A 27,777-nucleotide genomic window follows, 5' to 3' on the forward strand; every position below is an offset into this window, starting at 1 on the left:
TCTGGAAAACCCAAATCATAGGAACAGAAAACAAATCAGTAGATGCCACAGGCTCGGTGAGAAGAAGGTGTTGACCACAAAAGACAGCACAAAGGAAAATTTTGGGGTGATGGACAGTTTTTAATTAGATTATTATGGTAGTGGAAACACAGGAATATATGTGTTTGACTCATAGAGCTGAACACCAAAGTGCATGAAATTCATTGTATGTTTTTAAAGAAAGCCTTCCTCAGTGATCAATGCAAAGAAATAGAGGAAAATAACAGAATGGGAAAGACTAGAGATCTCTTCAAGAAAATTAGAGATACCAAGGGGACATTTCATGCAAAGATGGGCTCGATAAAGGACAGAAATGGTATGGACCTAACAGAAGCAGAAGATATTAAGAAGAGGTGGCAAGAATACACAGAAGAACTGTACAAAAAAGATCTTCATGACCAAGATAATCACGATGGTGTGATCACTCACCTAGAGCCAGACATCCTGGAATGTGAAGTCAAGTGGGCCTTAGAAAGTATTACTATGAACAAAGCTAGTGGAGGTGATGGAATTCCAGTTGAACTATTTCAAATCCTGGAAGATGATGCTGTGAAAGTGCTGCACTCAATATGCCAGCAAATTTGGAAAACTCAGCAGTGGCCACAGGACTGGAAAAGGTCAGTTTTCATTCCAATCCCAAAGAAAGGCAATGCCAAAGAATGCTCAAACTACCACAAAAAATTGCACTCATCTCACACGCTAGTAAACTAATGCTCAAAATTCTCCAAGCAAGGCTTCAGCAATACATGAACCATGAACTTCCAGATGTTCAAGCTGATTTTAGAAAAGGCAGAGGAACCAGAGATCAAATTGCCAACATCTGCTGGATCATCAAAAAAGCAAGAGAGTTCCAGAAAAACATCTATTTCTGCTTTATTGACTATGCCAAAGCCTTTGACTGTGTGGATCACAATCAACTGTGGAAAATTCTGAAAGAGATGGGAATACCAGACCACCTGACCTGCCTCTTGAGAAACCTGTAGGCAGGTCAGGAAGCAACAGTTAGAACTGGACATGGAACAACAGATTGGTTCCAAATAGGAAAAGGAGTATGTCAAGGCTGTATATTGTCACCCTGCTTATTTAACTTTTATGCAGAGTACATCATGAGAAATGCTGGGCTGGAGGAAGCACAAGCTGGAATCAAGATTGCTGGGAGAAATATCAATAACCTCAGATATGCAGATGACACCACCCTTATGGCAGAAAGTGAAGAGGAACTAAAAAGCCTCTTGATGAAAGTGAAAGAGGAGAGTGAAAAAGTTGGCTTAAAGCTCCACATTCAGAAAACGAGGATCATGGCATCTGGTCCCATCACTTCATGGGAAATAGATGGGGAAACAGTGGAAACAATGTCAGGATTTATTTTGGGGGGCTCCAAAATCACTGCAGATGGTGACTGCAGCCATGAAATTAAGAGACACTTGCTCCTTGGAAGGAAAGTTATGACCAACCTAGATAGCATATTCAAAAACAGAGATATTACTTTGCCAACAAAGGTCCATCTAGCCAAGGCTGTGGTTTTTCCAGTGGTTGTGTATGGATATGAAAGTTGGACTGTGAAGAAATCTGAGCCCTAAAGAATTGATGCTTTTGAACTGTGGTGTTGGAGAAGACTCTTGAGAGTCCCTTGGACTGCAAGGAGATCCAACCAGTCCATTCTGAAGGAGATCAGCCCTGGGATTTCTTTGGAAAGACTGATGCTGAAGCTGAAACTCCAGTACTTTGGCCACCTCATGCGAAGAGTTGACTTATTGGAAAAGACTCTGATGCTGGGAGGGATTGGGGGCAGGAGGAGAAGGGGACAACAGAGGATGAGATGGCTGGATGGCATCACCGACTGGATGGATGTGAGTTTGGGTGACCTCCGGGAGTTGGTGATGGACAGGGAAGCCTGGCGTGCTGTGATTCATGGGGTCGCAAAGAGTCGGACACGACTGAGAGACTGAACTGAACTGAACTGAAAGAACAAAATAAGACAAAACCTCGTACTTCACCTCCTCACCAAAGTCATTGATTTCACGTTGACATAACAGCACTTATTGATATAAATAAATAGTTTTTCCTTACCAGAAATGTTTTTTAAAAGTATTTTGCACACTCATCTGCTCCCATCTTTTCTAAAAAATAATTAAATTAATTTATTTTTATTTGATTGCACTTGGTCTTAGTTGCAGCATGTGGGATCTAGTTCCCCAACCAGGAATTGAACCCGGGCCCTCTGCATTGGGAGCACAGTCTTCCACTGAACCACCCAGGAAGTCCATGTTTTTTTGTTTTTGTTTTAATTAACAGCTTTTTTGTAAATAGCTATACCATAGGTCTTTGTTGGTTATCTATTTTATGTATGTATGTATATATGGATCTCCTTGGACAGCAAGGAGATCAAATCAGTCAATCCTAAAGGCAATCAACCTTGAACACTCATTGGAAGGACTGATGCTGAGGCTGAAACTCCAATACTTTGGCCACCTGATGCAAAGAGCCAACTCATGATGCTGGGAAAAATTGAAAGCAGAAGAGGGCAACAGGATGAAATGGTTGGATGGCACCACCGATTTAATGGACATGAACTTGGGCAAACTCTGAGAGATGGTGAGGGATAGGGAAACCTGGCGTGCTGTGGTCCATGGGGTCAAAAAGAGTCGAACACGACTTGGCGAGTGAACAACAACATGTATATATGTATGTGTGTGTGTATCTCTCTATATGTATGTAGTATTTATTTATTATTTTTGGCTGTGCCTTGCGGGAGTTTGCAGGAGCTTAGTTCTCCAACCAGGGATGGAACCTGCACCTCCTGCAGTGGAAGCTTGCAGTTCACTGGACCACCAGGGAATTCCCCAGTTACCTATTTTAAAGATAGCAGTGTGTGACACGTCAAGCCTAAACTCCTAATCTATCCCTCCCTGCCCTCCTTCCCCTCTTGTAACCATAAATTCGTTCTCTTAAGTCTGAGTCTATTTCTGTTTTTTTTTTTTTTTTAAGATTCCATACGTAAGCAACATCACATGATATTGTGACTGTCTGACTTGCTTCACTCAAGATAATAATCTCTGGATCCATCCATGTTGCTGCAAGTGCCATTATTTCATTCTTTTGAATGGTTAAGCTTTTTTTTTTTTAATAGAGAAATATTTCAGGCAGGCTGAAATATTTCAGCCTTTTATGTAACACTCAAGTACCTTTCATCAACTTTGTTAAATTTTAGCGTTTTGCCTTATTTCCTTGCAGTTTTTTCAAGGAAAAAAAAAAATCAGAGACATGTTTTAAGCCCCAAAGTATTCTTCCTTTCACCTACCTCTTTCCTTTCTCATCAAGAGGTAGTCACTTTCCAGGGCTTCTCTGGCGGTCCAGTGGTTAAGAATCTGCCTCCCAATACAGGGGACATAGGTTCAGTCCCTGGTCTGGGAAGATCCCACATGCCTCAGGGCTGCTAAGCCCACTCACCATAACCACTGAGCCCATGTGCCGAAACTACAAATGGCTACATGCTCTATAGCCCATCCTCTGAAACAAGAGAAAGAGAGGCTTGAGTAAAGCAACTACAGAGTAGCCCCTGCTCTCCGAAACTAGAGAAAGCACATTCAATCAATTAAGACCCAGCACAGCCAAAAATAAATAAATAAATAAATTTTTAAGGTGGTAGAACAGGGTTTAAAAATAATCACTTACCTGAATATTTTATTTATACATATGATTTTGTATTTTGACAATGTATTTGTGAACACAAACAATACACAGTGCTGTTTGGCACATTTAAAAATTTTATACACAAGGTATCAAGATGTATCTATCCTACAGCTTTTTTCCCCTCAGTATTTTGTTTTATCCATATTGATAACCACTAGCTTTAGATTATTCATTTTAACTGTTTTGATGTATTCTGGATTACAGATAGATCACAATTAACTTGCCTATTCTCCAGGTAGATTGTCTCAATTTTTTTCTTTATTTCTTTATTTCTAACACTGCTACAATGATCAAGCTTGTACCTGCAGCCTGAGTCAGTGTTCCCTGCTGAAAAATTGGAAGCTTAAAAAAAATATAAAGATGAAAACTAATATTACTCATCATAACTTTTTTTTTGAGCTGGTACTGTGTAATAATAAATAGATACTATTATTTTAACCAGGTATTTTGCTGGTACCTTATATATGTTACTTTAATTCTCACCAACCTATATATTAGGTACTGTTAGTATTATGTTTCCTATTGTAAAATGAGGAAACTGAATTCTTTTTAAAAAATTTATTTGATCTGAATAGAAACAGAAGTGTAGAGACTGAATCTTTCTGGGTTTAAATAACTTGGCTGACGGCACCCAAATAGAAACTGACCGAACAGCTCTCTGTTGCCAAAGCTTGTGCTGTTAAATTAATATTATGCTCCAATAGTTTCCCAAAGCCCCAAATCCAGAAATGCTAATAGTTGAAAATAGTCTTTACTGTTAATTCACCACTCAGAAGACAAGAGAGGACTTGCTTGGGCCACCTCCCACTTAAAAATTTTATCAGAAGTATATATGTGCAGAAAAGCATACACATCCTATTGATTAATTTTGACAAACTGAATATACACATATAACCAGCACACAGATCAAAACCCAGAATATCATTAGCGTTTAGAAAATCTCCTCTCACCCAATCTTCCAGACACTGCTTTTCCACTTGGAAAGGTAGCTGCTATCCCAGCTTTCAACAGACTATTTTTGCCTGTTTCGTTTTTTATTTATGTGAAATTATACAAGTATACACTACTTGGTCTGGCTTCTTTCATTTAATATTATTTGTGAGAATCATCCATATAGTTGATTATAGTGTATTAAAGGGCACAAAAGGCATATGGGACAACGTACATTTTGCAAAGAATTATGAGCATCAGTGAGAATGTAGCCAGCTATGACTGAAGATGAGATGATAACAATGGATTCGAGTGTAGAGAATGGGCAAATCTGAGTCTTGCAACAGATGGTGTGGGACCTCTTTTGCCTCCTGTCATCTCAGTCTGACCTTAGATTCTAGCTCAAACGGCAGAAAACAGTTGGGTGGGGGCTTCAACTCTCCTGGCTCCTTCTGCAAGCTGTTCTGGAACTCTTCCCTAAGACACTGGTGGGAGCCTACCTGGAAGTGGGAGGAAAGTTGATGCCCTTGGGTCATCCTAACCAGAGGGGGATGGGAGTCAACGGATAAATGCTTCTTTGTGACAGGTTGATTACACTGAGAAGCTTTCTAGGAAATCCTCAGATGACATTGGTAGGATCTAGCCCCAGGCACCTGCAGCAGTGAACATCTTGGTAATGAATTTTTGTGTTGACTTTTCTTCTTTCCCCATTTTACTCTTTATTTTTACATTAAATCCTTGAGGTCACGTTCCAACTAAATTATCAGCAACTAGCCGTTGTCTTGGGTTTGGTTTTCTGGGGGAAATTCTAATTACAACATATGTAAAATTTCTGGTTCTTGGCAAATGTTCAAGAAAAAGTAGCAGTTTCATTATTACTATTACTGTTACCACCATTATTGTGTACGCTTAGTCGCTCAGTCACGTCCGACTCTTTGTGATCCCATGGACTGTAGCCGGCTAGGCTCCTCTGTCCATGGGATTTCCCAGGCAAGAATACTGGAGTGGGTTGCCATTTCCTTCTCCAGGGGATCTTCCCAACCTAGGGATTGAATCCACATCTCCTGACTTTTGCTTTTGTCCTAGGGTACTGGGAAGCCACTGAAGAAGTTTTCCTTTTTTTAAAACAATTTTTTATTGTATTATTTTTCAGGTTTAATGGCATATAATTGGCAAACAATAAACAGCATATATTTAAAGCATGCAGTTTGATGAGTTGTTTTATCACCACCCCCTCCCCCAACACTGTGAGGCTTACGGGATCTCAGCTCCTCCACCAGCGATTGAACCTGCACCCTAGACAGTGAAAGCCCCAGAGTCAGAATTCCCAGTTTTGGTTTATTTAAAATTCATCATATACCTTTGAAACCATAACCACAATCAAGAAAGGTAACACACCTGTGTGAATGAAAACTATTGCCTGCCATATCAGTTAAACAAAGGATGTTGCTGCCATCAAGTCTCCTGGATGGTAAGCCCCGAGGGAACGCAAGATAGAGATAGGATGACCGCCAGCCATCTAGCACCCTGAGGTAACTCAGGATGAGAAAACACAGGATGCTAGCCCTAGAAACCTGAAGTGCTGATCAAAGAAATGATTTCAGTGGGCCCAAACTCTTTCATCTTCCCATATGTAGAAAACCACTAAATTCCTTGGGACATCTGGTTTTCTTTAATTAACAATAATCTTGATTATTTCTTGACTACGATAAAGCCTTTGACTGTGTGGATCACCACAAACTGTGAAAAATTTTTAAAGAGATGGGAATACCAGACCACCTGACCTGCCTCCTGAGAAATCTGTATGCAGGTCAAGAAGCAACAGAACTGGACATGGAATAATGGACTGGTTGCAATTGGGAAAGGAGTACGTCAAGGCTGTATATTGTCACCTTACTTATTTAACTTATATGCAGAGTAAATCATGCTAAATGCCAGACTGGATGAAGCACAACCTGGAATCAAGATTGCCAGGAGAAATATCAATAACCTCAGAAATGCAGATGAAACCACCCTTATGGCAGAAAGCGAAGAGGAACTAAAGAGCCTCTTGATGAAAGTGAAAGAGGAGAGTGAAAAAGATGGCTTAAAACTCAACATTCAGAAAACTAAGATCATGGCATCTGGTCCCATCACTTTATGGCAAATAGATAGGGAAACAATGGAAACAGTGACAGACTTTCTTTCCTTGGGCTCCAAAATCACTGCAGATGGTGACTGCTGCCATAAAAGACACTTGCTCCTTGGAAGAAAAGTTATGACCAACCTAGATAGCATACTAAAAAGCAGAGACATTACTCTGCTGACAAAGGTTCATCTAGTCAAAGCTATGTTTTTTTCCAGTAGTCATGTATAGATGAGAAAGTTGAACCATAAAGAAAGCAGAGCACAGAAGAATTGATGCTTTTGAACCATGGTGTTGCAGAAGACTCTTGAGAGTCATTTGGACAGCAAGGAGATCAACCCAGTCAATCCTAAAGGAAATCAGTCCTGAATATTCATTGGAAGGGCTGAAGCTGAATCTCCAATACTTTGACTACCTGGTGCGAAGAACTGACTTAGAAAAGACCCTGATGCTGGAAAAGATTGAAGGCAGGAGGAGAAGGGGACAACAGATGATGAGATGGTTGGATGGCATCACTGACTCGATGGACATGAATTTGAGCAAGCTCTAGGAGTTGGTGATGGACAGGGAAGCCTGGGTTGTTGCAGCCCGTGGGGTTGCAAAGAGTTGGCCACAACTGAGCGACTGAACTGAATTGAACTGAACTGAATCTTTTCATGTTCCCATTACTCAGTCTTTGTTACAAAAACTCCTGCATATCCTGGCTCCCTCCTTGCCGCTTCAGCACAGTCTGAGTTATCTGAGATATTGTGTCCCAGGGTTAAGTCTTCAGTTTTATCCACCAAATAAAACATTACTATCAACTTTTATGTCGTGCATTTTTTTTCGTCAACACCTGTCACCCCAAAAGTTTCCTCAATTCCTTTATTATCCCACCCTATTGTGCTCCTGCTTCTTTGGCCCCAGGCAACCACCTATTCTGCTTTTTTTCAGGATAATTCCTAGAATTTATGTAAATGTAACCATATCAGATATACTCTTTTATGTCTGACTTCTTTCACTCAGTAATTATTTTAAGATTCATCATTAAATCATATGTATTAGTAGCTCATTCCTTTTTATTACTGAAGAGTATTCCATTGTATAAATATTCATTTACTTTTTTATTATACATTTATTTATTTATGTTTTGGTTGTGCTGAGTCTTTGTTGCTGTGCTGGCTTTTCTCTGTTGCAGAAAAGCGAGGTACTCTCCAGTCGCGGCGCGAGGGCTTCTCATTACCAGGCCGTGTCTTGTTGCTGTGTGCAGGCTCTAGGCTCACAGGCTTCCGAAGCTGCAGGATGTAGGCTCAGTAGTTGTGGCATCCAGCTTTAGTTGCTCTGCAGCATATGGAATCTTCCCAGACCAGGGATCAAACCCGTCTCCCCTGCATTGGCAGGGAGATTCTTATTCACTGTACCACCAGGGAAATGCCCACTTTAAAATAAACATGTATTTACTTGGCTGTGCCTCGTCTTGGTTGTGGCACTCAGGATCTTTCAGTTGCAGATGAGAACTCTTAGCTGTAACATGTTAGATCTAGTTCCCTGACCGGGGATTGAACCTGGACCCTCTGCATTTGGGTGCATGGAGTCTTAGCCACTGGACAACCAGGGAAATCCATTTACCTTTTGGAGGACATTTGAGTTGTTTCTAGTCTTTGGCTAGTTACAAATAAAGCTGCTGTGAACATTCACCTTCAAGTCTTTCTGCAGATGTACGCTTTCATTTTCTTGCGTAAATACCTAACGTAGGTAAGTGGTTGGGCCATATGGTAGATGTATATTTAATTTTTAAAGAAACTGCCAGACTGTTTCTCAGAGTGGCTGTATCATCTTACAATCCCACCAGCAATGAATGAGAATTCCCGTTGCGCTACAGTCTTGCTAACACTTGATAACTGCCAGTCTTTTTAATGTTAGCCATTTCAGTGGGTGTATAATGTTACCTTACTGCGGTTTTAATTTGCATTTCCTTAACATCTTTTATGCATTTATTTGCCATCCATTTATCATCTTTGATAAAGTGTCTCTCTTAAATCTTTTTTTCTTTTTGAACTAGGCTGTTTGTCTTGAGTTGAAAGAGTTCTTTGTGTGTTGTAGATACTGGTCCTTTGTTAGCTATAGGTTTTGCTACCATTTCACCCAGGTCTTTGGCTTGCCTTTTCATTTTCATAACCGTGTTTTAAAGAGCAGAACTGTTAATTCTGACGATGTGCAGTTTATCAGTTTGTTTCCTTTATTGTGTGTTTGAAAGTCACACGAATTTTCTCCTGTATTTTACTCTATAGGTTTTGTAGCTCAAAGTTTTACATTTAGGTCTAACTTTTTTGTGACACAATGGGTTTGGCATTTACAAAGATCCTCTGGCAGTGGGAAGGAAGGTGTTTGAAGGGTGTCCACTGCCTGGAGGCCTGAAACTAAAGAAATTTGGAAAGGTGATGGTGCGTTCCCCTAGACAGGAGTGGGAAAACTGATAAGGAACTGGGATGACTGGACTTAAGCGGCTGAAGGAGATAATAAAAATGAATCCTGGGTTTCTTCCTTATGCACTAAAATTGAGGATAACTTGATTTTAAGTGTACTGCATTTCAAATTGACCCTCAATAGTTTTGCTTCACACCCCTCCACCACCACCCCCACCCGCCACCACTTTGGGAAGATTATTCCTGCCTGGAAAATCCCATGGAAGGAGAAACCTGGTAGGCTACAGTCCATGGGGTCGCAAAGAGTCGGACACGACTGAGCGACTTCACTTCACTTCATAATTGAAATTCAGCCGGACAGGGGCTGGACAGATTTCTGTAACAGCACACCTGCACCCTGAGCACTCCCTGGAGCCCAGTATTGAACTCTCTCCTTCCAAGTCCAAATGCCTTTGTCCTCCTCCGGACCAGGAAAAGTGCGGGGCATGCTGCGAGACGCCGTATGGGAACGACCAGCCCAGAGCCGAGAGAGGTTCCCGCCATTTTGTCCGGCCCCTGCCGTGGCCGGCTCCTCTTGGAGACTACAAGTCCCATGAGCCCCCGCGGCGACACTTCCTACCCCTCACTGTCCGGCCCGCTGCCTTTCCCCCCTCCTGGGGGCCGAAGCCTGAGGCTGCAGCCTGGCGGCCGGCAGGCCAGGCAGGATTTCCGGGGGAAACTGCTGTGGAGGCTGAAGAGGCGGCGGCGGCGCCCCGGGTGAGTTCGGCGAGTAAAGGAAAGTGAGCGGGAAGTGCGCAGGGTCGGCCTGTGGGTGCTCGGTAGGTCCGGCCGCGTTCTCGGCTCCGCGAGGGGCTTGCGGTGCGGGCCAGGGTAACGGCCGGGCCGGGGTCGCTTCGAGCCAGGGCAGGGCGGGGGATGGCCGCCGCCTCCTCCTCCGCCCTCCCACAACCGTTCCCCGTGGCTTCTCCGCCTGCGGCGCGCCCCGCGCGGGCTTGCCCTCTCCGCCCACCGACTTGGCGGGGCCCTTTTGTCTCGGCAGCTTTGCGCCCCTTTGTGCCCGGGCGTCGAGTCACCTCCTCGGGGGAGCCCTCCGGGCCATTCCCTGATGGGGGCCGGTCCCTGGGAATCCGGTCACTGTAACCAGATCAGGTCGAAGTCCATTTTTCAAACCTGCCCTCCCTCATACCTCTGCATCCCAGCTGGGCAGCTCGAAGGCTTCGGAGCACAGGCGAGGCAGACGGAGTTTCTGCCGAAAACCTCGAGTTTATTGTCCAACTCTTAAACGTCAGCCCCGGGTGGCTTCACGACACTAATCTCCTCCAGGCATTTTTCTCGATAGGGGGATGGGCCTATGGGAAAGAAGCTAGCCCCGCTCCCAGAGAAACCGGGAAAGAATCGGATTTGCTGCTCTGTCTGTATGGGTCGCGGCCGTGATCGAGGAAATCACAGAACCTATGCGAATGGCCAGAATGGTAGTTCACATACCTCTAGAATCTCGGAGGAGAGAAAGTGATTTCTAGGGCAACGAGCAGCCTCTATCACAGCACGCAAAAAAATGTCTACAGTAGTTCATCCGACCGCCCTCTATTCCCCTCAAATCCATGTTTTACTTCTGCTTAAAACAAAAGTTGAAAGCAGACGTCCATTAGTAGAAGGACTTGACTTATAGAGAAACCAAAAACCTAGTGGCTTCTAGAAAACTAACTCATAATAGAAGTGATTTACTGCTGAGAATCCCAAATTGTGTTACTGATATTGTGTAGGGGTTTGTTGTTGTTCAGTCCCTAAATCCAGTTGGTCGGACTCTTTGCGACCCCTTGGAGTGCAGCACGCCAGGCTTTCCTGTCCTTTACTATCTTCCAGAGTTTGCTCAAATTCATGTCCATTGAGCTGGTGATGTTATCCAGCCATCTTGTCCTCAGTCGTCCCCTTTTCCTCCTGCCTTCAGTCTTTCCCAGCATCAGGGTCTTTTCCAATGAGTTGGCTCTTCGCATCAGGTGGCCAGAGTATTGCATCTTCAGCTTCAGCATCAGTCCTTCCAATGAATATTCAGGGTTGATTTCCTTTAAGATTGACTGGTTTGATCTCCTTGCTGTCCAAGGGACTCTCAATAGTTTCCTCCAGCACCCCAGTTTGAAAGCATCAATTCTTCAGAGCTTAACCTGCTTTATGGCCCAACTCTCACATCCATACCTGATTACTGAAAATAGGAAATATTCGATTTGTAATCTGTCAATGAGTGGAGATTGCGTTTTTCTGACTCTGCTTTGAAGAAGCATCCACAGAATTATTCTAGAACTTGACTGTTAATTATTTGTTCAAACATGACAGTGCTATCAGTACCTTTTTTGAAGCCTCGCCACCTGGCGTGCAAGATTTAGTTCCCCTGCTGCTAAGTCACTTCAGTCGTGTCCGACTCTGTGGGACCCCATGAGACGGCAGCCCACCAGGCTCCCCTGTCCCTGGGATTCTCCAGGCAAGAACACTGGAGTGGGGTGCCATTTTCTTCTCCAATGCATGAAAGTGAAAAGGGAAAGTGAAATCGCTCAGTCATGTCCGACTCTTAGTGACCCCATGGACTGCAGCCTACCAGGTTCCTCTGTCCATGGGATTTGCCAGGCAAGAGTACTGGAGTGGGTTGCCCTTGCCTTCTCCCCTACCAGGGCTCAAACCCATGCCTTCTGCAGTGGAAGTCCAGAGTCCACTTCTGACTACTGGAAAAACCATAACCTTGACTAGACGGACCTTTGTTGGCAAAGTAGTGTCTCTGTTTTTTAATACGCTGTCTAGGTTGATCATAACTTTCCTTCCAAGGAGCAAGCGTCTTTTAATTTCATGGCTGCAATCACCATCCGCAGTGATTTTGGAACCCAAAAAATAAAGTCAGCCACAGTTTCCACTGTTTCCCCATCTATTTGGCATGAAGTGATGGGACTGGATGCCGTGATCTTAGTTTTCTGAATGTTGAGCTTTAAGCCAACTTTTTCACTCTCTTCTTTCACTTTCATCAAGAGGCTCTTTAGTTCTTCTTCACTTTCTGCCATAAGAGTGGTGTCATCTGCATATCTGAGGTTATTGATATTTCTCCCAGCAATCTTGATTCCAGCTTGTGCTTCTTCCAGCCCAGCGTTTCTCATGATATTCTCTGCATATAAGTTAAATAAGCAGGGTGACAATATACAGCCTTGACATACTCCTTTTCCTATTTGGAACCAGTCTGTTCCATGTCCAGTTCTAACTGTTGCTTCCTGACCTGCATACAGGTTTCTCAAGAGGCAGGTCAGGTGGTCTGGTATTCCCATCTCTTTAAGAATTTTCCACAGTTGATTGTGATCCACACAGTCAAAGGCTTTAGCATAGTCAATAAAGCAGAAATAGATGTTTTTCTGGAACTCTCTTGCTTTTTTGATGATCCAGCAGATGTTGGCAATTTGATCTCTGGTTCCTCTGCCTTTTCGAGAACCAGCTTGAACATCTGGAAGTTTACGGTTCACATATTGCTGAAGACTGACTTGGGGAATTTTGAGCATTACTTTTACTAGCGTGTGAGATGAGTGCAATTGTGCAGTAGTTTGAGCATTCTTTGGCATTACCTCATACCTATTGCAGTTATTTATCATAACACCGCCAACAGCTTGTGATTTGCTGAAATTTAAATATCGGAGAAAAATAATGGAAATATTTTCATTTGGAGCATCTGATTTATAAGGAAATGGAGTTTCTAGGATCACAAACAATGTCATACTGAAAAGACATGCTGAACATTGCTTCCGTCACCCTGTCTTATGGTCTGCTGGGATCCTTGTGCCTAGGCAGAATGGCAGTTTTATGGGGCCCTGGAGGTGGGGAAGGATGGTGAGTTATTGAGCTGTGGTTTTGACTGATGGTTATTCAAAGTTTTATTTACTAAAAGATTTTGACTAATCTTTGCTTAAAGACATATTAAGAAGTATTTTGGAGAACATATTTACAGCAGCTTTGGCTGTTGAAGAAAGACTGACATTCAGATATTTTTCTAGTCAAAGAGTCAAGACTCAAGAACGTGCTTTCTTAGTTTTTGCTCTTAATAAAAACTTTTGATCAGTTTCAGACTTGCAGTTTAAGCCTTGGGTTTATGTCAGTACATGCCATGAATGTGACATCAGAAATAGAAACCTACTTCACCTCCTTAAATTCTTCTTAGATAAAATGCATTACATGCCAGTGGAATTGAGTCAATACAATTAGTCTAGCCTTTCTAACTAGTAGAAGCCTGTTTTAAATCTCTCTTTTATGAAACCATCATAATGGAAAGGAGTTTTTTTACCTTGTGTTTTTTGGTGTTGGTCTACTCTGTTTCAAATCAATTCAGTCAATGAATATTTATTGAGAGCCTGTTGTGTTTTAAGCTTTTTTGTAGTGCCTGAGAAGAAAGCAATGAGAACAAAAATCTTTCTTCTTTGAGGCTTACAAACTGATTAGGGGTGGATTGGGCGGAGATGTGGAGGTGGTGGTGGTGAGAATGTAGTAGTAAGACTGTGAATAAATATTAAATAAATCCTCTCTTATTTAGTGTGCAGTTTTGAGCAGGAAGCTCTTTGATCTTTAGTTTTCTCATCTTTACCATGGGTGTAATGATTCCTTTTCTACCTAGTTTGAATTGTTTCCAGAATCAAGTAGGATAAAAATTTGGTTACATTGTACCTTTCCACATTCCTGTGGTAAGTTATTGTTACTACTATTAGAAAAGGAACATTGGGGGAAAGTTGTTTGTAAAGAAAAGACAGAATGGCTGGATTCTCTGTTCTGAGAGAACCTGACGTCCCATTGGTAAACCTTCTGTGACTGTTAGACACGTCTTCACCCAGGGCTACCATAAGTCTTCATGTAGGCCTTTTTAAACAGCACGATCAAATAAGACCGTTATTCTTCTATATTGTTAACAGTTATTAATCTTACTGGCTTAATGTCAGGTGCCATGCCCTAGTCTACATCCTTACTGCTTAGCACATGGCTTAGGTATTGCACTGGAACTTCATAAATGTTTGGTGAATGAGTGAATGAGTAACAAAAATAGACAACAGTTGAGTGCCAAAATGGATCTTTTACTCAGCAGATATTTTTGTTTTGCCTATCATGTGCTTGGACTGGGGTTCTGTCCCAGCGGTACAAAGATGTGAAGGTATAGCTTCTGCCTTAAAGCTCACAACATTACAGCACCTAGTAGTCTGGTGAGTGTTAAATAGGGGTGTGCTGTATTGATGCGATAAGGGACTGAATGATTCTGTTCTGGTAGACAGTGAAAGAAGGCATTAGACAGGAAGTAATTTTTTTTTTTTTTTTTTTTTTTGCGCTTGTTCTGGAAGGATTAATAAGAAAAGTTACTGTTAAAAGTTATTCCAGCCAGAGGGGGCAGTTTGAGCATAGGAATGGAGATGCTAAAGTATAAGGTGTGTGTCTGATAAGGCTAAAGGTAATTACAGTTGGTTTTTACTTTCTTTTTTTTTTTAATTCAGATACTCCTCCCCATCTAGAAAATTCGAGAATAGCAATAGATTTTTCATCCCAGAAAAATGCATATGAGCAAGCATATGCACATCATTCTAGAAAGTTATGCAGTTCTTAGGAATCTCTGGACCAGTGGGACTGAGAGTTGAAAAGTGCAATGGCTGGTGAAAGGAACAGTTGATGGCTGGATACTGAGAATGATTCTGAATGCTTGTTGAAGACTTCAGGCTATGGGACTTCCCTGGTGGCTCAGTGGTTAGGGTTTAGCACTTTCGGTGCTGTGGCCTGGGTTCAATCTCTGGTCAGGGAACTAAGATCCTGAAAATCGTGCAAAGGCTTGGCAAAAAAAAAAAAATGACGTTAGCCTTTATGATTAATGAATTGCTAAACCATCAAAAGTTTATTAGCAGGAAATTGATATAATCTGATCTGTTTTGACAGGTAATTGTTTGCTATTTTCAGGATAGTTTAGAGGGTTTAGGAGCATATTTAGAATAAGTGCTAAATAGGAGGTAGGATTGAGGGCTTTTGTTTTTTTTCGGTTTTGTTTTGATTTTAAAGGATGAGAGAGACTTGACATGCTTAAGGAAAAGAAAAGGAGCCAGCAGAGAAGCAGGTATTGAAGTTCTACACACAAGAAAAGGAAGAGAATAGAGAAACCTTGGGAAGAGATAAAATCAAAGCTCATAGAGAGGTGATCCTTGAAAAGGAAACATGAAGAAAGGATGGAAGAAGATATATTTGGAAATGATCAAGGTGGAAGTTGAATTTGGAGTGGGTTACCAACAGCTGATTTTTAATTCGTTACAAAATTGTTTCTGTTTTTGGTTCTTTTTTTTTTTTTTTTGGCTGAGAGACACCTGGGATCTCATCTCCCCAGCCAGGGATTGAACCTGGACTCACTACACTGGAAGAAAAAGTCTTAACCACTGGACTGCCAGGGAAGTCTTCCCATCAGCCTGTTTTGTACCCAGACAGTGATGTAGGTACTTTTCTGTGTGCTATTTCGTTTAATTTTACAAAAATTCTATAGCTTGCGTGCGTGCTGAGTCACATCTGACTCTTTCTGACCCTGTGGACTGTAGCCCTCCAGGCTCCTCTGTCCGTGGGATTCTCCAGGCAAGAATACTAGAGTTGGCTGTCGTGCTCTCCTCCAAGGGATCTTCCTGACTCAGAGATGGAGCCCATGTCTCGTGTGTCTCCTGCATTGACAGGTGGGTTCTTTCCCACCAGCGCCACCTGGGAAGCCCATAGCTTGATTGGATATTCCCATTTGACAGCTGAAGGGAGGTATGGCTCAGAGAGATTAAATTTCCCAAAGACATCTTTGTGGAACTGAAGAAATCTGGAACCCAGATATATATTTACTTCAAAGTTTAATAATTTCTTCCTCATAGGGTCTGTTAATGCTTTATGATTTCTTCTTTTTTTAATATTTTCCTTTCGGAATGAATGAGTTAAGTTATCTGCAGAGTCAAAGGATAGAGTGGGCTAGAGGACTCCAGTTCAGTCACTCAGTTGTGTCCGACTCTTTGTGACCCCATGGGCTGCAGCACACCAGGCTTCCCTGTCCATCACCAACTCCTGGAGCCTGCTCAAACTCATGTCCATGGAGTTGGTGATGCCATCCAACTATCTCATCCTCTGTCATCCCCTTGTCCTCCCGCCTTCAATCTTTCCCAGCATCAGAGTCTTCTTTGCATCAGGTGGCCAAAGTATTGGAGTTTCAGCTTCAGCATCAGTCCTTCCAATGAATATTCAGGATTGATTTCCTTTAGGATGGACTGGCTGGATCTCCTTGCAGTCCAGGGGACTCTCAAGTCTTCTCCAACACCACAGTTCAAAAGCATCAATTCTTCGATGCTCAGCCTTCTTTGTGGTTCAACTCTCACATCCATACATGACTACTGGAAAAACCATAGTTTTGACTAGACGGACCTTTGTATGCAAAGAAATGTCTCTGCTTTTTAACACTCTGTTTAGGTTGGTCATAGCTTTTCTTCCAAGGAGCAAGCGTCTTTTAATTTCATGGCTGCAATCACCATCTGCAGTGATTTTGGAGCCCCCAAAATTAAGTCTGTCACTGTTTCCATTGTTTCCCTATCTATTTCCCATGAAGTGATGGGACCAGATGCCATGATCTTAGTTTTCTGAATGTTGAGCTTTAAGCCAACTTCTTCACTCTCCTCTTTCACTTTCATCAAGAGGCTCTTTAGTTCTTCCCTTTCTGCCGTGATGGTGGTGTCATCCACGTATCTGAGGTTATTGATATTTCTTCCAGCAATCTTGATTCCAGCTTGTGCTTCTTCCAGCCTGGCATTTCACATGATGTACTCTGCATATAAGTTAAATAAGCAGGGTGACAATAAACAGCCTTGACATACTCCTTTCCTGATTTGGAACCAGTCTGTTGTTCCATGTCCAGTTCTAGCTGTTCTTCTTGATCTGCATTCCCATTTCTCAGGAGACAGATCAGGTGGGCTGGTATTCCCATCTCTTTCAGAATTATCCAGTTTGTTGTGATTCACACAGTCTAAGGCTTTTGTATAGTCAATAAAGCAAAAGTAGATGTTTTTCTGGAACTCTTGCTGTTTCTATGATCCAGCGGATGTTAGAAGTTTGATCTCTGGTTCCTCTGCCTTTTCTAAATCCAGCTTGAACATCTGGAAGTTCATAGTTCACGTACTGCTGGAAGTTCACGGTTTACACTGTTGAAGCCTGACTTGTAGAATTTTGAGTATTACTTTGCTAGTATATGAGATGAGTGCAATTGTGTGGTAGTTTGAGCATTCTTTGGCATTGCCTTTCTTTGGGATTGGAATGAAAACTAACCTTTTCCAGTCCCGTGGCCACTGCTGAGTTTTCCAGACTTGCTGGCTTATTGAGTGCAGCACTTTAATAGCATCATCTTTTAGGATTTGAAATAGCTCAACTGGAATTCCATCACCTCCACTAGCTTTGTTCATAGTGATGCTTCCTAAGGCCCACTTGACTTCACATTCCAGGATGTCTGGCTCTAGGTGAGTGATCACACCATCGTGGTTATCTGGGTCATGAAGTTGTTTTTGGATAGTTCTTCTGTGTATACTTGCCACATCTTCTTAAAATCTTCTGCTTCTGTTAGGTCCACACCAATTTCTGTCCTTTATTGTGCTCATCTTTGCATGAACTGTTCCCTTGGTATCTCTAATTTTCTTGAAGAGATCTCTAGTCTTTCCCATTCTATTGTTTTCCTCTATTTCTTTGCATTGATCACTGAGAAGGGCTTTCTTATCTCTCCTTGCTATTCTTTGGAACTCTGCATTCAAATAGGTGTATCTTTCCCTTTCTCCTTTGCCTTTAGCTTCTCTTCTTTTCTCAGCTATTTGTAAGGTCTTGTCTGACAACCATTTTGCCTTTTTGCATTTCTTTTTCTTGGGGATGGTCTTGAGCACTGTCTCCTATACAATGTCACGAACTTCCATCTATAGTTTATCAGGCACTCTGTCTATCAGATCTAATCCCTTGAATCTATTTCTCACTTCCACTGTACAATCGTAGGGATTTGATTTAGGTCATACCTGAATGGTCTAGTGGTTTTCCCTACTTTCTTCAATATACGTCTGAATTTGGCAATAAGGAGTTCATGATCTGAGCCACAGTCAGTTCCTGGTCTTTTTTATCTGACTGTATAGAGCTTCTCCATCTTTGGCTGCAAAGAATATAAACAATCTGATTTGGTATTGACCATCTGGTGATGTCCATGTATAGAGTCTTCTCTTGTGTTGTTGGAAGAGAGTGTTTGCTATGACCGGTGTGTTCCCTTGGTGAAACTCTATTAGCCTTTGACTTGCTTATCTTGTACTCCAAGGCCAAATTTGCCTATTACTCCAGGTAGCTCTTGACTTCCTACTTTTGCATTCCAGTCCCCTATAATGAAGAGGACATCTGTTTTGGATGTTAGTTCTAGAAGGTCTTATGGGTCTTCATAGAACTATTCAACTTCAGCTTCTTCAGCATTACTGGTCGGGGCATAGACTTGGATTACAGAGATATTGAATGGTTTGCCTTGGAAATGAACAGAGATCATTCTGTCATTTTTGAGATTGCATCCAAGTACTGCATTTTGGACTCTTTTGTTGACTATGATGGCTACTCCATTTCTTCTAAGGGATTCCCGCCCACAGTAGTAGATATAATGGTCATCTGAGTTAAATTCACCCACTCCAGTCCATTTTAGTCACTGATTCCTAGAATGTTGATATTCACTCTTGCCATCTACTGTTTGACCATTTCCAGTTCGCCTTGATTCATGGACCTAACGTTCCAGGTTCCTATGCAGTATTGCTTTTTACAGCATCAGACTTTACTTCCATCACCAATCACATCCACAACTGGATGTTGTTTTTGTTTTGGCTCCGTCTCTTCATTCTTTCTGGAGTTATTTCTCCACTCTTCTTGAGTATCATATTGGGCACCTACCAACCTGGGGAGTTCATCTTTCAGTGTCATACCTTTTTGCCTTTTCATTCTGTTCATGGGGTTCTCAAGGCAAGAATACTGAAGTGGTTTGCCATTCCCTTCTCCAGTGGACCACGTTTTGTCAGAACTCTCTGCTATGACCTGTCTGTCTTGGGTGGCCCTATACAGCATGGCTCATAGTTTCTTTGAGCTAGACAAGGCTGTGGTCCCTGTGATCAGATTGGGTAGTTTTCTGTGACTGTGGTTTTCATTGTGTCTGCCCTCTGATGGAGAAGGATTAGAGGCTTATGGAAGCTTCCTGATGGGAGAGACTGACTGAGAGGGAAACTGGGTCTTGTTCTAATGGGCGGGGCCATGTTCAGTAAATCTTTAATCCAATTTTCTGTTGATGGGCGAAGCTGTGTTATTTCTCTGTTGCTTGACCTGAGGCCAAACTATGGTAGAGGTAATGAAGATAATAGTGACCTCCTTCAAAAGGTCCCACGCAGCACTGCTGCAGTCAGTGCCTCCGACCCTGAAGCAAGCCACTCCAAAGAGTGTTAAAAGTTTGGAGTAGCAATCATGGAAAAAGTAAACGAGCCACCAGAGATGAGCAGATGAGCAAAAGGGCTGTCGAACCTCAGGGCCCTACTGAGGTTGGACAGATTAGCCAGTCAGCTATCCGTTCTGTCTCCACCAATTCACAGATGTTTTTGAATTCTGTTGATGTGGGCCTGAGAAGACGACACACTATGTTGTAATGGGAGACTCAGAGCAAGTCACATGTCTTGTGCTTCAATTTTCTCATCTCTGTAAGGGTCTGGATTAGTTGGCTTCTCAAATTCTAGGACTTCTATGGTATTCCGAGGAGTTTTAAGAGAGGAAGTGTGTCTAGTGATTGATTTTTTTTTTTTAGGGAAGAGGTGGTTGAAACCACACAGCTTTCAGATTCAAGCTTAGTTTTCAGTTTAACTTCTCTATTATATTTAAAGTACTAGATCTTTGTTTTTACAGTCCGAAAGTTCTGACATTTATTCAAAGTAATGTATTTACTATCTTTGGAGTCTGAAAACCTAAATCCTAATTTCAGCTCCATCACTTCCTAGATGTGAGCTGACCTTTAGTTTCCTCATTTATAAAATGGAGCTAGTAACCATTTCTTCAAAAGTATCAGGATAATGCATGTGAGAAATCTTTGTAAACTGTAGAGTGTTTAGTAAATATGAGAAAAGATATGATTATCCCTGGCAAGGAAAAGGATTAATACTGTGATCAGTGCTGTACAAGGGAGTAAACTCTGGTTTAAAGTGCACCCTTCAGTTCCAGGGTACTTCAAGGGTACATACTGTCAGTGCATTGCATTTAGAAATTTATTTGTAGTATGTGATGTTACTGGATTTTTTTCAAGTGTACATTTAAAATCAAATTTTATCTTGAATCAAATCTGTGACTTAATAAAACAGCCTCCATTGTTAAATATTCTCTGTATTTATTCTCTCAAATGTGAACTTGTTATCCACATTTCCAGGAGTATTTTTAAACTAGCCCTTGACTGTGTTTTAAGGGTAAATAGCAATTTTATGATTATCTGACATAACTTAATTACATTGCATAGGTTGTTTGTTTCCTTTGTGGAGGGCTGATTCGGATGGAACTCAACATCATCTCTTAGAGAGAACTGTCTGAGCCCACATGACCCTTCAAGTCTCATCTAGCAGATAACCAGAATACTTGATTCTGTCTACCCAGCTGCTTACTCTCTTCTTTGTACTTAGGTTGGAAATACAGTGTCCGAAACTGGCAGAAAAGGTTAATGATTCATCTTTACCTTGAGTGATCCCAAAGCACTTTGTCCATGTCTCTGCAGGGCACTTTTCCCTCTGTAGCTTATTTACCTCTTTATTCTCCCCACTGAACAGCGACTGTTTATGAAAATAAACTGAACTAAGGGGGATTCCCTGGTGGTCTAGTGATTAGGACTTGGCACTTTCACTGCCATCAGCCCAGGTTCTATCCCTGGTGGGGAAACTAAGGTCCTGCGAGCCCTGAGTCATGCCCTGCCCCCCTCCAGAAAAAAGTTAACAACTGAGCTAAGGATTCCTTTGTTATTGGTCTCAAATTATTTAACCATTAGTCTTAATGCTGCCACACAAGGTTTGCACATGTTACTTTCTTCTTTTAAAATGAAATTACTGCTACATTTACTATCCTATGATAAGTGATAGTGGAAAAGAATATGAAAAATAATGTGTGTGTATGTATGTATATATAGCTGAGTCACTTTGCTGTATAGCAGTAATACAGCATTGTAATTCAACTATACTGCAATAAAAATAAATGTTAAAAAAGAATGAAATCACTGGATCAGCAGATATGAACATTTATATAGAGCTTCGTTGTCTAAGTTTTTTTTTTATTTCCTTTTTTTGGCCACGCTGCACAGTTTGCGGTAGTTTTCCTGCCAGGGATTGAAACCAGGCCACAGCAGTGACAGCCTGGAATTCTAACCACTGGGCCAGCAGGGAACTCCTTAATTTTATTTATTTTAATTGGAGGATAATTATAATATTGTGATGGTTTTTGCCATACAGCAACATGAATCGGCCATAGGCATACATGTGTCCCCTCCCTCCTGAAACCTCCTCTCACCTCCCTCGCCGCCACATCCCTCCAGGTTGTCACAGAGCACTGACTTTAGGTTCCCTGTGTCATATATAATCTTGCCTGGAAAATCCCAGGGACAGAGGAGCCTGGAAGGCTGCAGTCCATGGGGTCGCTAAAGGTCAGACACAACTGAGCGACTTCACTTTCCCTTTTCACTTTCATGCATTGGAGAAGGAAATGGCACCCCACTCCAGTGTTCTTGCCTGGAAAATCCCAGGCACGGGGGAGCCTGGTGGGCTGCTGTCTATGGGTCACACAGTGAATATGTTTCAATGCTGTTTTCTCAAATCATCCCACCCTCTCCTTCTCCCACTGAGTCCAAAAGCCTGTTCTTTATGTCTCTGTCTCCTTTGCTGCCCTGCATGTAGTATTGTTGGTACCATTTTTCTAAATTCCCTATATGTCCATTAATATATGATATGTAAAAATATGGAATGGTTCACAGATCTACTCAGCAGATTTCAAGTATGCAGTACTTTGTTATTAACTATAGTCATCATGCTGTACTTTAGGTCTCTGGAACGTACTCATCTTATACCCTTCCATCAGTGCCTTTCCTCTTCTCCTTTCTCTTCCCCCAAAACTAAATCTTTTACTCTGTTTTTTATTCATTTATTTATTTGTGGCTGCACTGGGTCTTTGCTGCCACGTGCAGGCTTTCTCTGGTTGCTGTACAGGCTCCAGGCACTTGGGCTTCACTAGTTGCAGCACAGGGGCTCGTTGCTTGTGGCTCTCGGGCCCTGGAGTGTGCAGGCTTCAGTAATTGTGGCATGTGGGCTTAGTTGCTCCTCGGCACATAGAATCTTCCCGACCAGGGATCGAACCCCTCCCTGTCCCCTGAATTGGTAGGTGGATTCTTACCTCAAATTTTTAGCCATTCTGATAGGCAAAAAAAAATCAAAATAAAACTCACTTTACATTGGCATTTTCCTTATTAGCAATCAGGCTGAATATATTTTCATTTTTATTAACTGTTTGTATTTCCTCGGTGAATTCCTTCTCGTCATTCCCATTTATCTGTTCATGTGTGTCAATCACATAGCTATTTTAAAAGGTTAAGTTGACAACAAATATGAAATTTCATTTCTTTACATGTTTAGTTTTGGGTTAAATTATTTTTGGAGATTTTATAAATAGTATTTTCATCAGAGTTAATGTTTACTGCCATAATTGTTTTTTGGAAAGATTTGACATGTCACTGAATACTGTAGCTTTTAAAATATATGTTTTGTTCTGGGGGATTTTCTCATAATGTGATATATATATATAAAACGCCAGGAAGAAACCATGCTACGTTTTTCTAGGTGTAGATTTTGTCATGGTCAGTGATGATGAATTGCCTTTGATGAGGCCTGTCCTTTATAACTCACTAATATATTTCCTGAGAGTACTTTTGCTTATCAGTAGGCCGCACCTCTATTTCAAAGCTGATTCATGCTGCTTAGTGTAACAGAGGACTGTTTAACCAGGAGGAGGAGGTCACAGTTTTTCTTGAAATGGAAAATTAGTTTCATTTTTGTCTTTACCCTTAGTTAATGTTAGATGTTCATTATATGTGTTTAAAATTAAGTAATCTTTTTGCAAGTGTAACTTTTACTAAACAGACCTTCTGATTTTATTCTTTTTTTAATACTTATTTTATTTGGCTGCGTTGGGTCCTAGTTGCAGCAAGTGGAATCTTTAGTTGTGGCTCATGGACTCTCTGGCTGTGCTGTGCAGGCTTAGTTGCTCCAAGGCATGTGGGATCTTTTTTTTTCTTGGCCACACCATGGGACATGTGGAAGTTCCCCGACCAGGGATTGAACCTAAGCCCCCTGCATTGCAAGGCAGATTCTTAACCACTGGACTTCCAGGGAAGTCCCTGAACAGACCTTTTAAAAGACATTTGTGAAATTGTTTTACTGAGAATGTGATTGTTAATCTCTATTTTAAAATTTTCAGTATTTTTTATTTCTGCAAAGTCCTATTTACATTTTTAATTTATCTATATCTCTTTATAATGTTCCATTTTCCCAAAAAAGCAAAAACAAGTGAAGTTCTTATGAACTGACTATTTGTAGCTACCAAATTTTTATGTAGTATTAACAAGAATAATTGAGAAATAGCAAAGAAAGTAATTCTAAGAAACGAAAAGTTTTCCAATCAAAAGGGTAGATTCTGTGGTGTCGGATTATAAAGGTACATGTAGATTACAGTGTTAACTCCTTGTGTTAAGTAGTAGCATCTGTCTGAACAATTGTAGCTCACTCTAGAAGAGCAGTTGATACACTGTTTCTTTTTTTTATGGTGAAAACTTTTATATTTGGAATTAGCCAGTTGGACTCAGTTTAGATAGATGAGCCCAGTTTCATAGGCACCATCCAAAGCATCATAGTCAGGAGCCAGTGGAACATTTGCCTTCTTCTCTCCATCAGGCCTGATCAGGGTACTGACTTTACCTACGTCGGTGTCATAGAGCTTCTCGCAGCTGTTTAGTTTGGTGCTTGTTGGCCCTGACATCCACAGCGAACACCAGTGTGTTGTTGTCTTCTATTTCTTCATGGCTGACTCGGTGGTGAGGGGGAATTTGATGACGGCATAGCGGTCAAGTTTGCTCTCTCCTAGGGGCGCTCTTCCGGGGATATTTGGGCTGCCTCCTGAGCCGCAGTGTTCTGGTCTGGATCTTTTGTGTGTGTGTGTGGCTGTGGACACCTTTGGACATTGCTCTCTTGGCCTTCAAAGCCTTTGCTTTGGCTTCGGCGCCATCTTCATGAAAAGACCACTGTTTCTTAATCTTGTTTATTCCTCTAATGGTTTGCTTTTCAGTAAAGTCCAAGAAATAAATGGAAATAATATTTTATTTATTTTTTTTGGAAGAAAATTAAGTCTTATTTATTTCGAAAACCAAACCACTAGGAAAATATATCACAGTCTTGAAACAGCAAACAGACAATATTATCATTTCAAGTAGTAAGTCAGTAAAAAGACAAGGTCCTTATCAAAATGATAAGGGGCCAGAACTGCGGCAAGAACAACGCATGTAGCAAAGGCCCTGGCAAAAGTGGTATTTGGTAATGGACGGCAGTCCCTTTAACGTTCTGAAGGAGCCACAGTTCATCCCTGAGTTGCTAACTTTTCCTCCCTTGACTTTTTTTGTTGCCAGGGGATTGTCTCAACAAAGCTCTGTTATTTCAGGGGGCAGAGTAAGCAACACTGGGTTTAGGCTTTCATTCTGTTTCATGACAAACAGATTTTTCCAAAGCCCGTCCTTCACAACCCTCTTAATTAACTAGCTAATAGTTCCTCTTTCACTGTTCATTCCTGAATATGAGCATATTATACTGCCAAAATCCCGTTTCCCTTCAAGGCCGAGTGTCACTGTTAAATTGTCTGGCCGCTTGGCTGACTTTGCCGCAGGTGGCCTCAGGGCCTACCAGGGCTGCCAGTGAGAGGGAGAGCACCTGCTTCCCTTACCAGTGTGAGGTCGCTTCTTACATTTTTGCAGGGTCTCCCAACTGAATGATGTAATGTGTGAGAATTTTAAGAAACACACATCCACATCTTGATGGTCAGAAATGAGTACCTACAGGGACCCTTTCAAAGTTTTTATCCAAACTGCCTCTCCCAACTTTACATTTTAACGTCATGCCCTTGTCTATAAAAGAAAAACAAGCAAAACAAACCCCTGGAAGACCACTGCCCCCTTCTGCATTAGTGACTGCATGGATTTTATTAGTTTGTGGAAAATGTTGTAGTGATTCTTCTGGTAAACAGGAGGTAGACACCAAATAGAACACCTCTTTTCATACTCCACTAGACCATAAGCTGGTTACGTGAACCTGCCAGCCTCTTGGTATCTGTGCAGTAAGAGGATCTGGTACCTTGGAGGGCCCTGGTTTGGTAGAAGGGAGACTCCCTATTGGCAGGAGAAGTATTTTCCACATGAAATTCAGGCTAAAACAAACCTCCTGTGCTATCTGTGACCCAAATTTGAGCACCTTTTTTTTTTCCATTTCACTCTCTAGGATCGAAACACAAAGGAACCAGCATCCAGAGGAAAGAAACACAGGCCTTAGACTTGCTGCCATTCTTAATTTCCTCATTCATCAACTCTCCTTAAAAGACCCAAATCCCCATTCCTCTTTTTAAATTGATTCCTGCCCTCAGCCCTGATGGCCACTAGCAGACAGCTGTTTCCCAATGGAAGAGAGAGACTCCTTCATTTTCCTGGTCATGGTTGGGATGAGGTTCATGTGGTCATCCACACACTTGGTCACGCAGGTCTCCAGCTGCTGCTTCACGTGAAGCTCTTTACTCCCTGCATCTATTGAATCTTTGGCCTTGTCATTGCAGTACATGGTGCACCGGGCCAGGTGGTCCTGGAACTTCTCCAGCTCACTGGTCACCGGGGCCTGGGCTTGAGCCAGAGGTGCATGGCAGCGCTCAATGCACTGGTGCACTTGCTGCATGGATGCCTGGCTTTCCTCACAACAGGCGGTGCTGCACCGGAACATAAGGCCCTGCATCTTCCGGATATTCTCTCTCTCCAGACTCTTCACCATGGAGTCCACCGCCTCCTGCACCCGGGGCTGCTGCAGCTCCGCCATGGCGACCCGCATGGTTCTGGAAATAATATTTTAAATTGTCCCTTCTCTGCTAATATATAGTGGTTTCATCATCTTGATAATATTTTTAGATACTACTCATTTTGATCAAGTTTGACCTCTTGCCAGCTAAAATCTGCCTTGAGTTTTGGAACTAAAATCAAGGAGTGAGATGAGCTTTAGCATTATGTAGAAGTACAGCCCTATTTCTCATCTGGTTAGAAAGGGAAGACTCTGTTCTTCACTATCTGTATTTCCATTATTACACATATATTGTATTAATACCTTCTCCTTAATCTGACCATCTGTTTTTCTCTACTGGTATTGCTTTTAAGATTAAGGACCATAAACTTACTCTTCTTTGCATAGTATCTGGTGTGGTACTTAGCATGTAATTGGCTCTTAATAGTCACTTGCTTAGCTCAACAGTTATTAAGTACCTACTATATATAGGCACATTCCTGTTTTGTTTATTTTTTGGGCCATCCCAGTCCTAGTTGTGTCATGCGTGATCTTTGATCTCTCCTGCAGTATATGGGATCTTTAGTTGTGGCATGTGGGATCTAGTTCTGTGATCAGGAATCGAACCCAGGTTCCTGGCATTGGGAGCTTGGAGTCTTAGCCACTGGACCACCAGGAAGGTCCTATTTTGAGCTAATTTTTGTACTTTCTATTTCATTGATTTCCACTGTAATTCTTATTATTTCCTTCCTTTTGTTTTATTTTGTTTTTTTTTTTCCTACAGCTATAAATTTCCCTCTAAGCACTAAACAACTGAGCACACAAACACAGCACTGCTCTCTCTAGGTGAATCCCGTAAGTTTTGGTATTTTGTGTTTTCATTTTCTTTCATCTCATCTACTTTGTATATGTTGGGAGTATAGCTAGAGGGCCTCTCTTCCTGGGGAATACTTAGAATGGAAAGGTTAGTACTTTATCTCCTGCTGCTGCAACTGTCTCAGGGTTACAACTGGTAATTTTTACTTCCTTCCACTCTCCATTTCAGATTCCCCTTGCCCTCAGCTATCATCTCTGCCAGTCTCAATGACTTTACTTGGTGGTAGGACCCAAACCCTCATTCCTGAGGAATCTGAACCACTGGTTACATACATGCTTTTCTCAGATTAGTTTTCCAGCTTGTCTGTTTACCATACTATCAGAATTGGGAAAGGAATACTAGCAGGCACCCAAGTGGATCATCTGGGTTCTAAATATACGTTCACTGTCTCCTTTGTGGTGTGGAATGGCAACCTTCTTTCTGATAAGGAGGTTTAGTTACCCCTGCCAAGATGGTAGTTCCTCTTCTTGCCTGGTGATCCCTGGATGCAAGGACTCCACAATGCCCAGGCAGTAGCCATAGCTTATAGCCTCTTGGGACTCTTTTTGTCTCCTGTGGAAGTATTCCTTTTTT

At 41.9% G+C, this 27,777-nt stretch overlaps 1 protein-coding gene and 1 pseudogene across 30 annotated transcripts in view; one reads left to right on the top strand and one right to left on the bottom strand.

The window, feature by feature from the left end:
* Window positions 1-5,784: 5,784 nt before the first annotated feature.
* Window positions 5,785-27,777, top strand: part of PHACTR4 (phosphatase and actin regulator 4) — a 113,428-nt gene continuing 91,435 nt past the window's right edge. For 2 of the 29 annotated variants that reach the window (XM_086331304.1, XM_086331362.1), the window contains exons 1-3: window positions 9,832-9,948; window positions 15,560-15,661; window positions 15,765-15,893. Coding sequence is in view for 4 of the 29 variants with exons in the window: in XM_086331255.1 (XP_086187381.1) it covers window positions 9,695-9,948 (254 nt within the window). In the remaining 25 variants the exon portion in view is untranslated. Of the gene's footprint in view, window positions 10,011-12,769; window positions 15,662-15,764; window positions 15,894-27,111; window positions 27,183-27,777 lie in introns of those variants that run through there. The other 27 variants (XM_086331272.1, XM_086331283.1, XM_086331303.1 and 24 more) reach the window with 22 other exon arrangements.
* LOC147377518 (TIM double twin CX3C motif protein pseudogene) lies at window positions 22,993-26,381 on the bottom strand (annotated as a pseudogene). The gene has a single exon (XR_015138932.1). The product of XR_015138932.1 is annotated as a TIM double twin CX3C motif protein pseudogene (transcript).

The sequence above is a fragment of the Bos grunniens genome, chromosome 2 (assembly GCF_055505025.1).
Source record: "Bos grunniens cultivar Pamir isolate PY7600 chromosome 2, Bosgru_T2T1.0, whole genome shotgun sequence".
NCBI classification, from domain to species: Eukaryota; Metazoa; Chordata; class Mammalia; order Artiodactyla; family Bovidae; genus Bos; species Bos grunniens.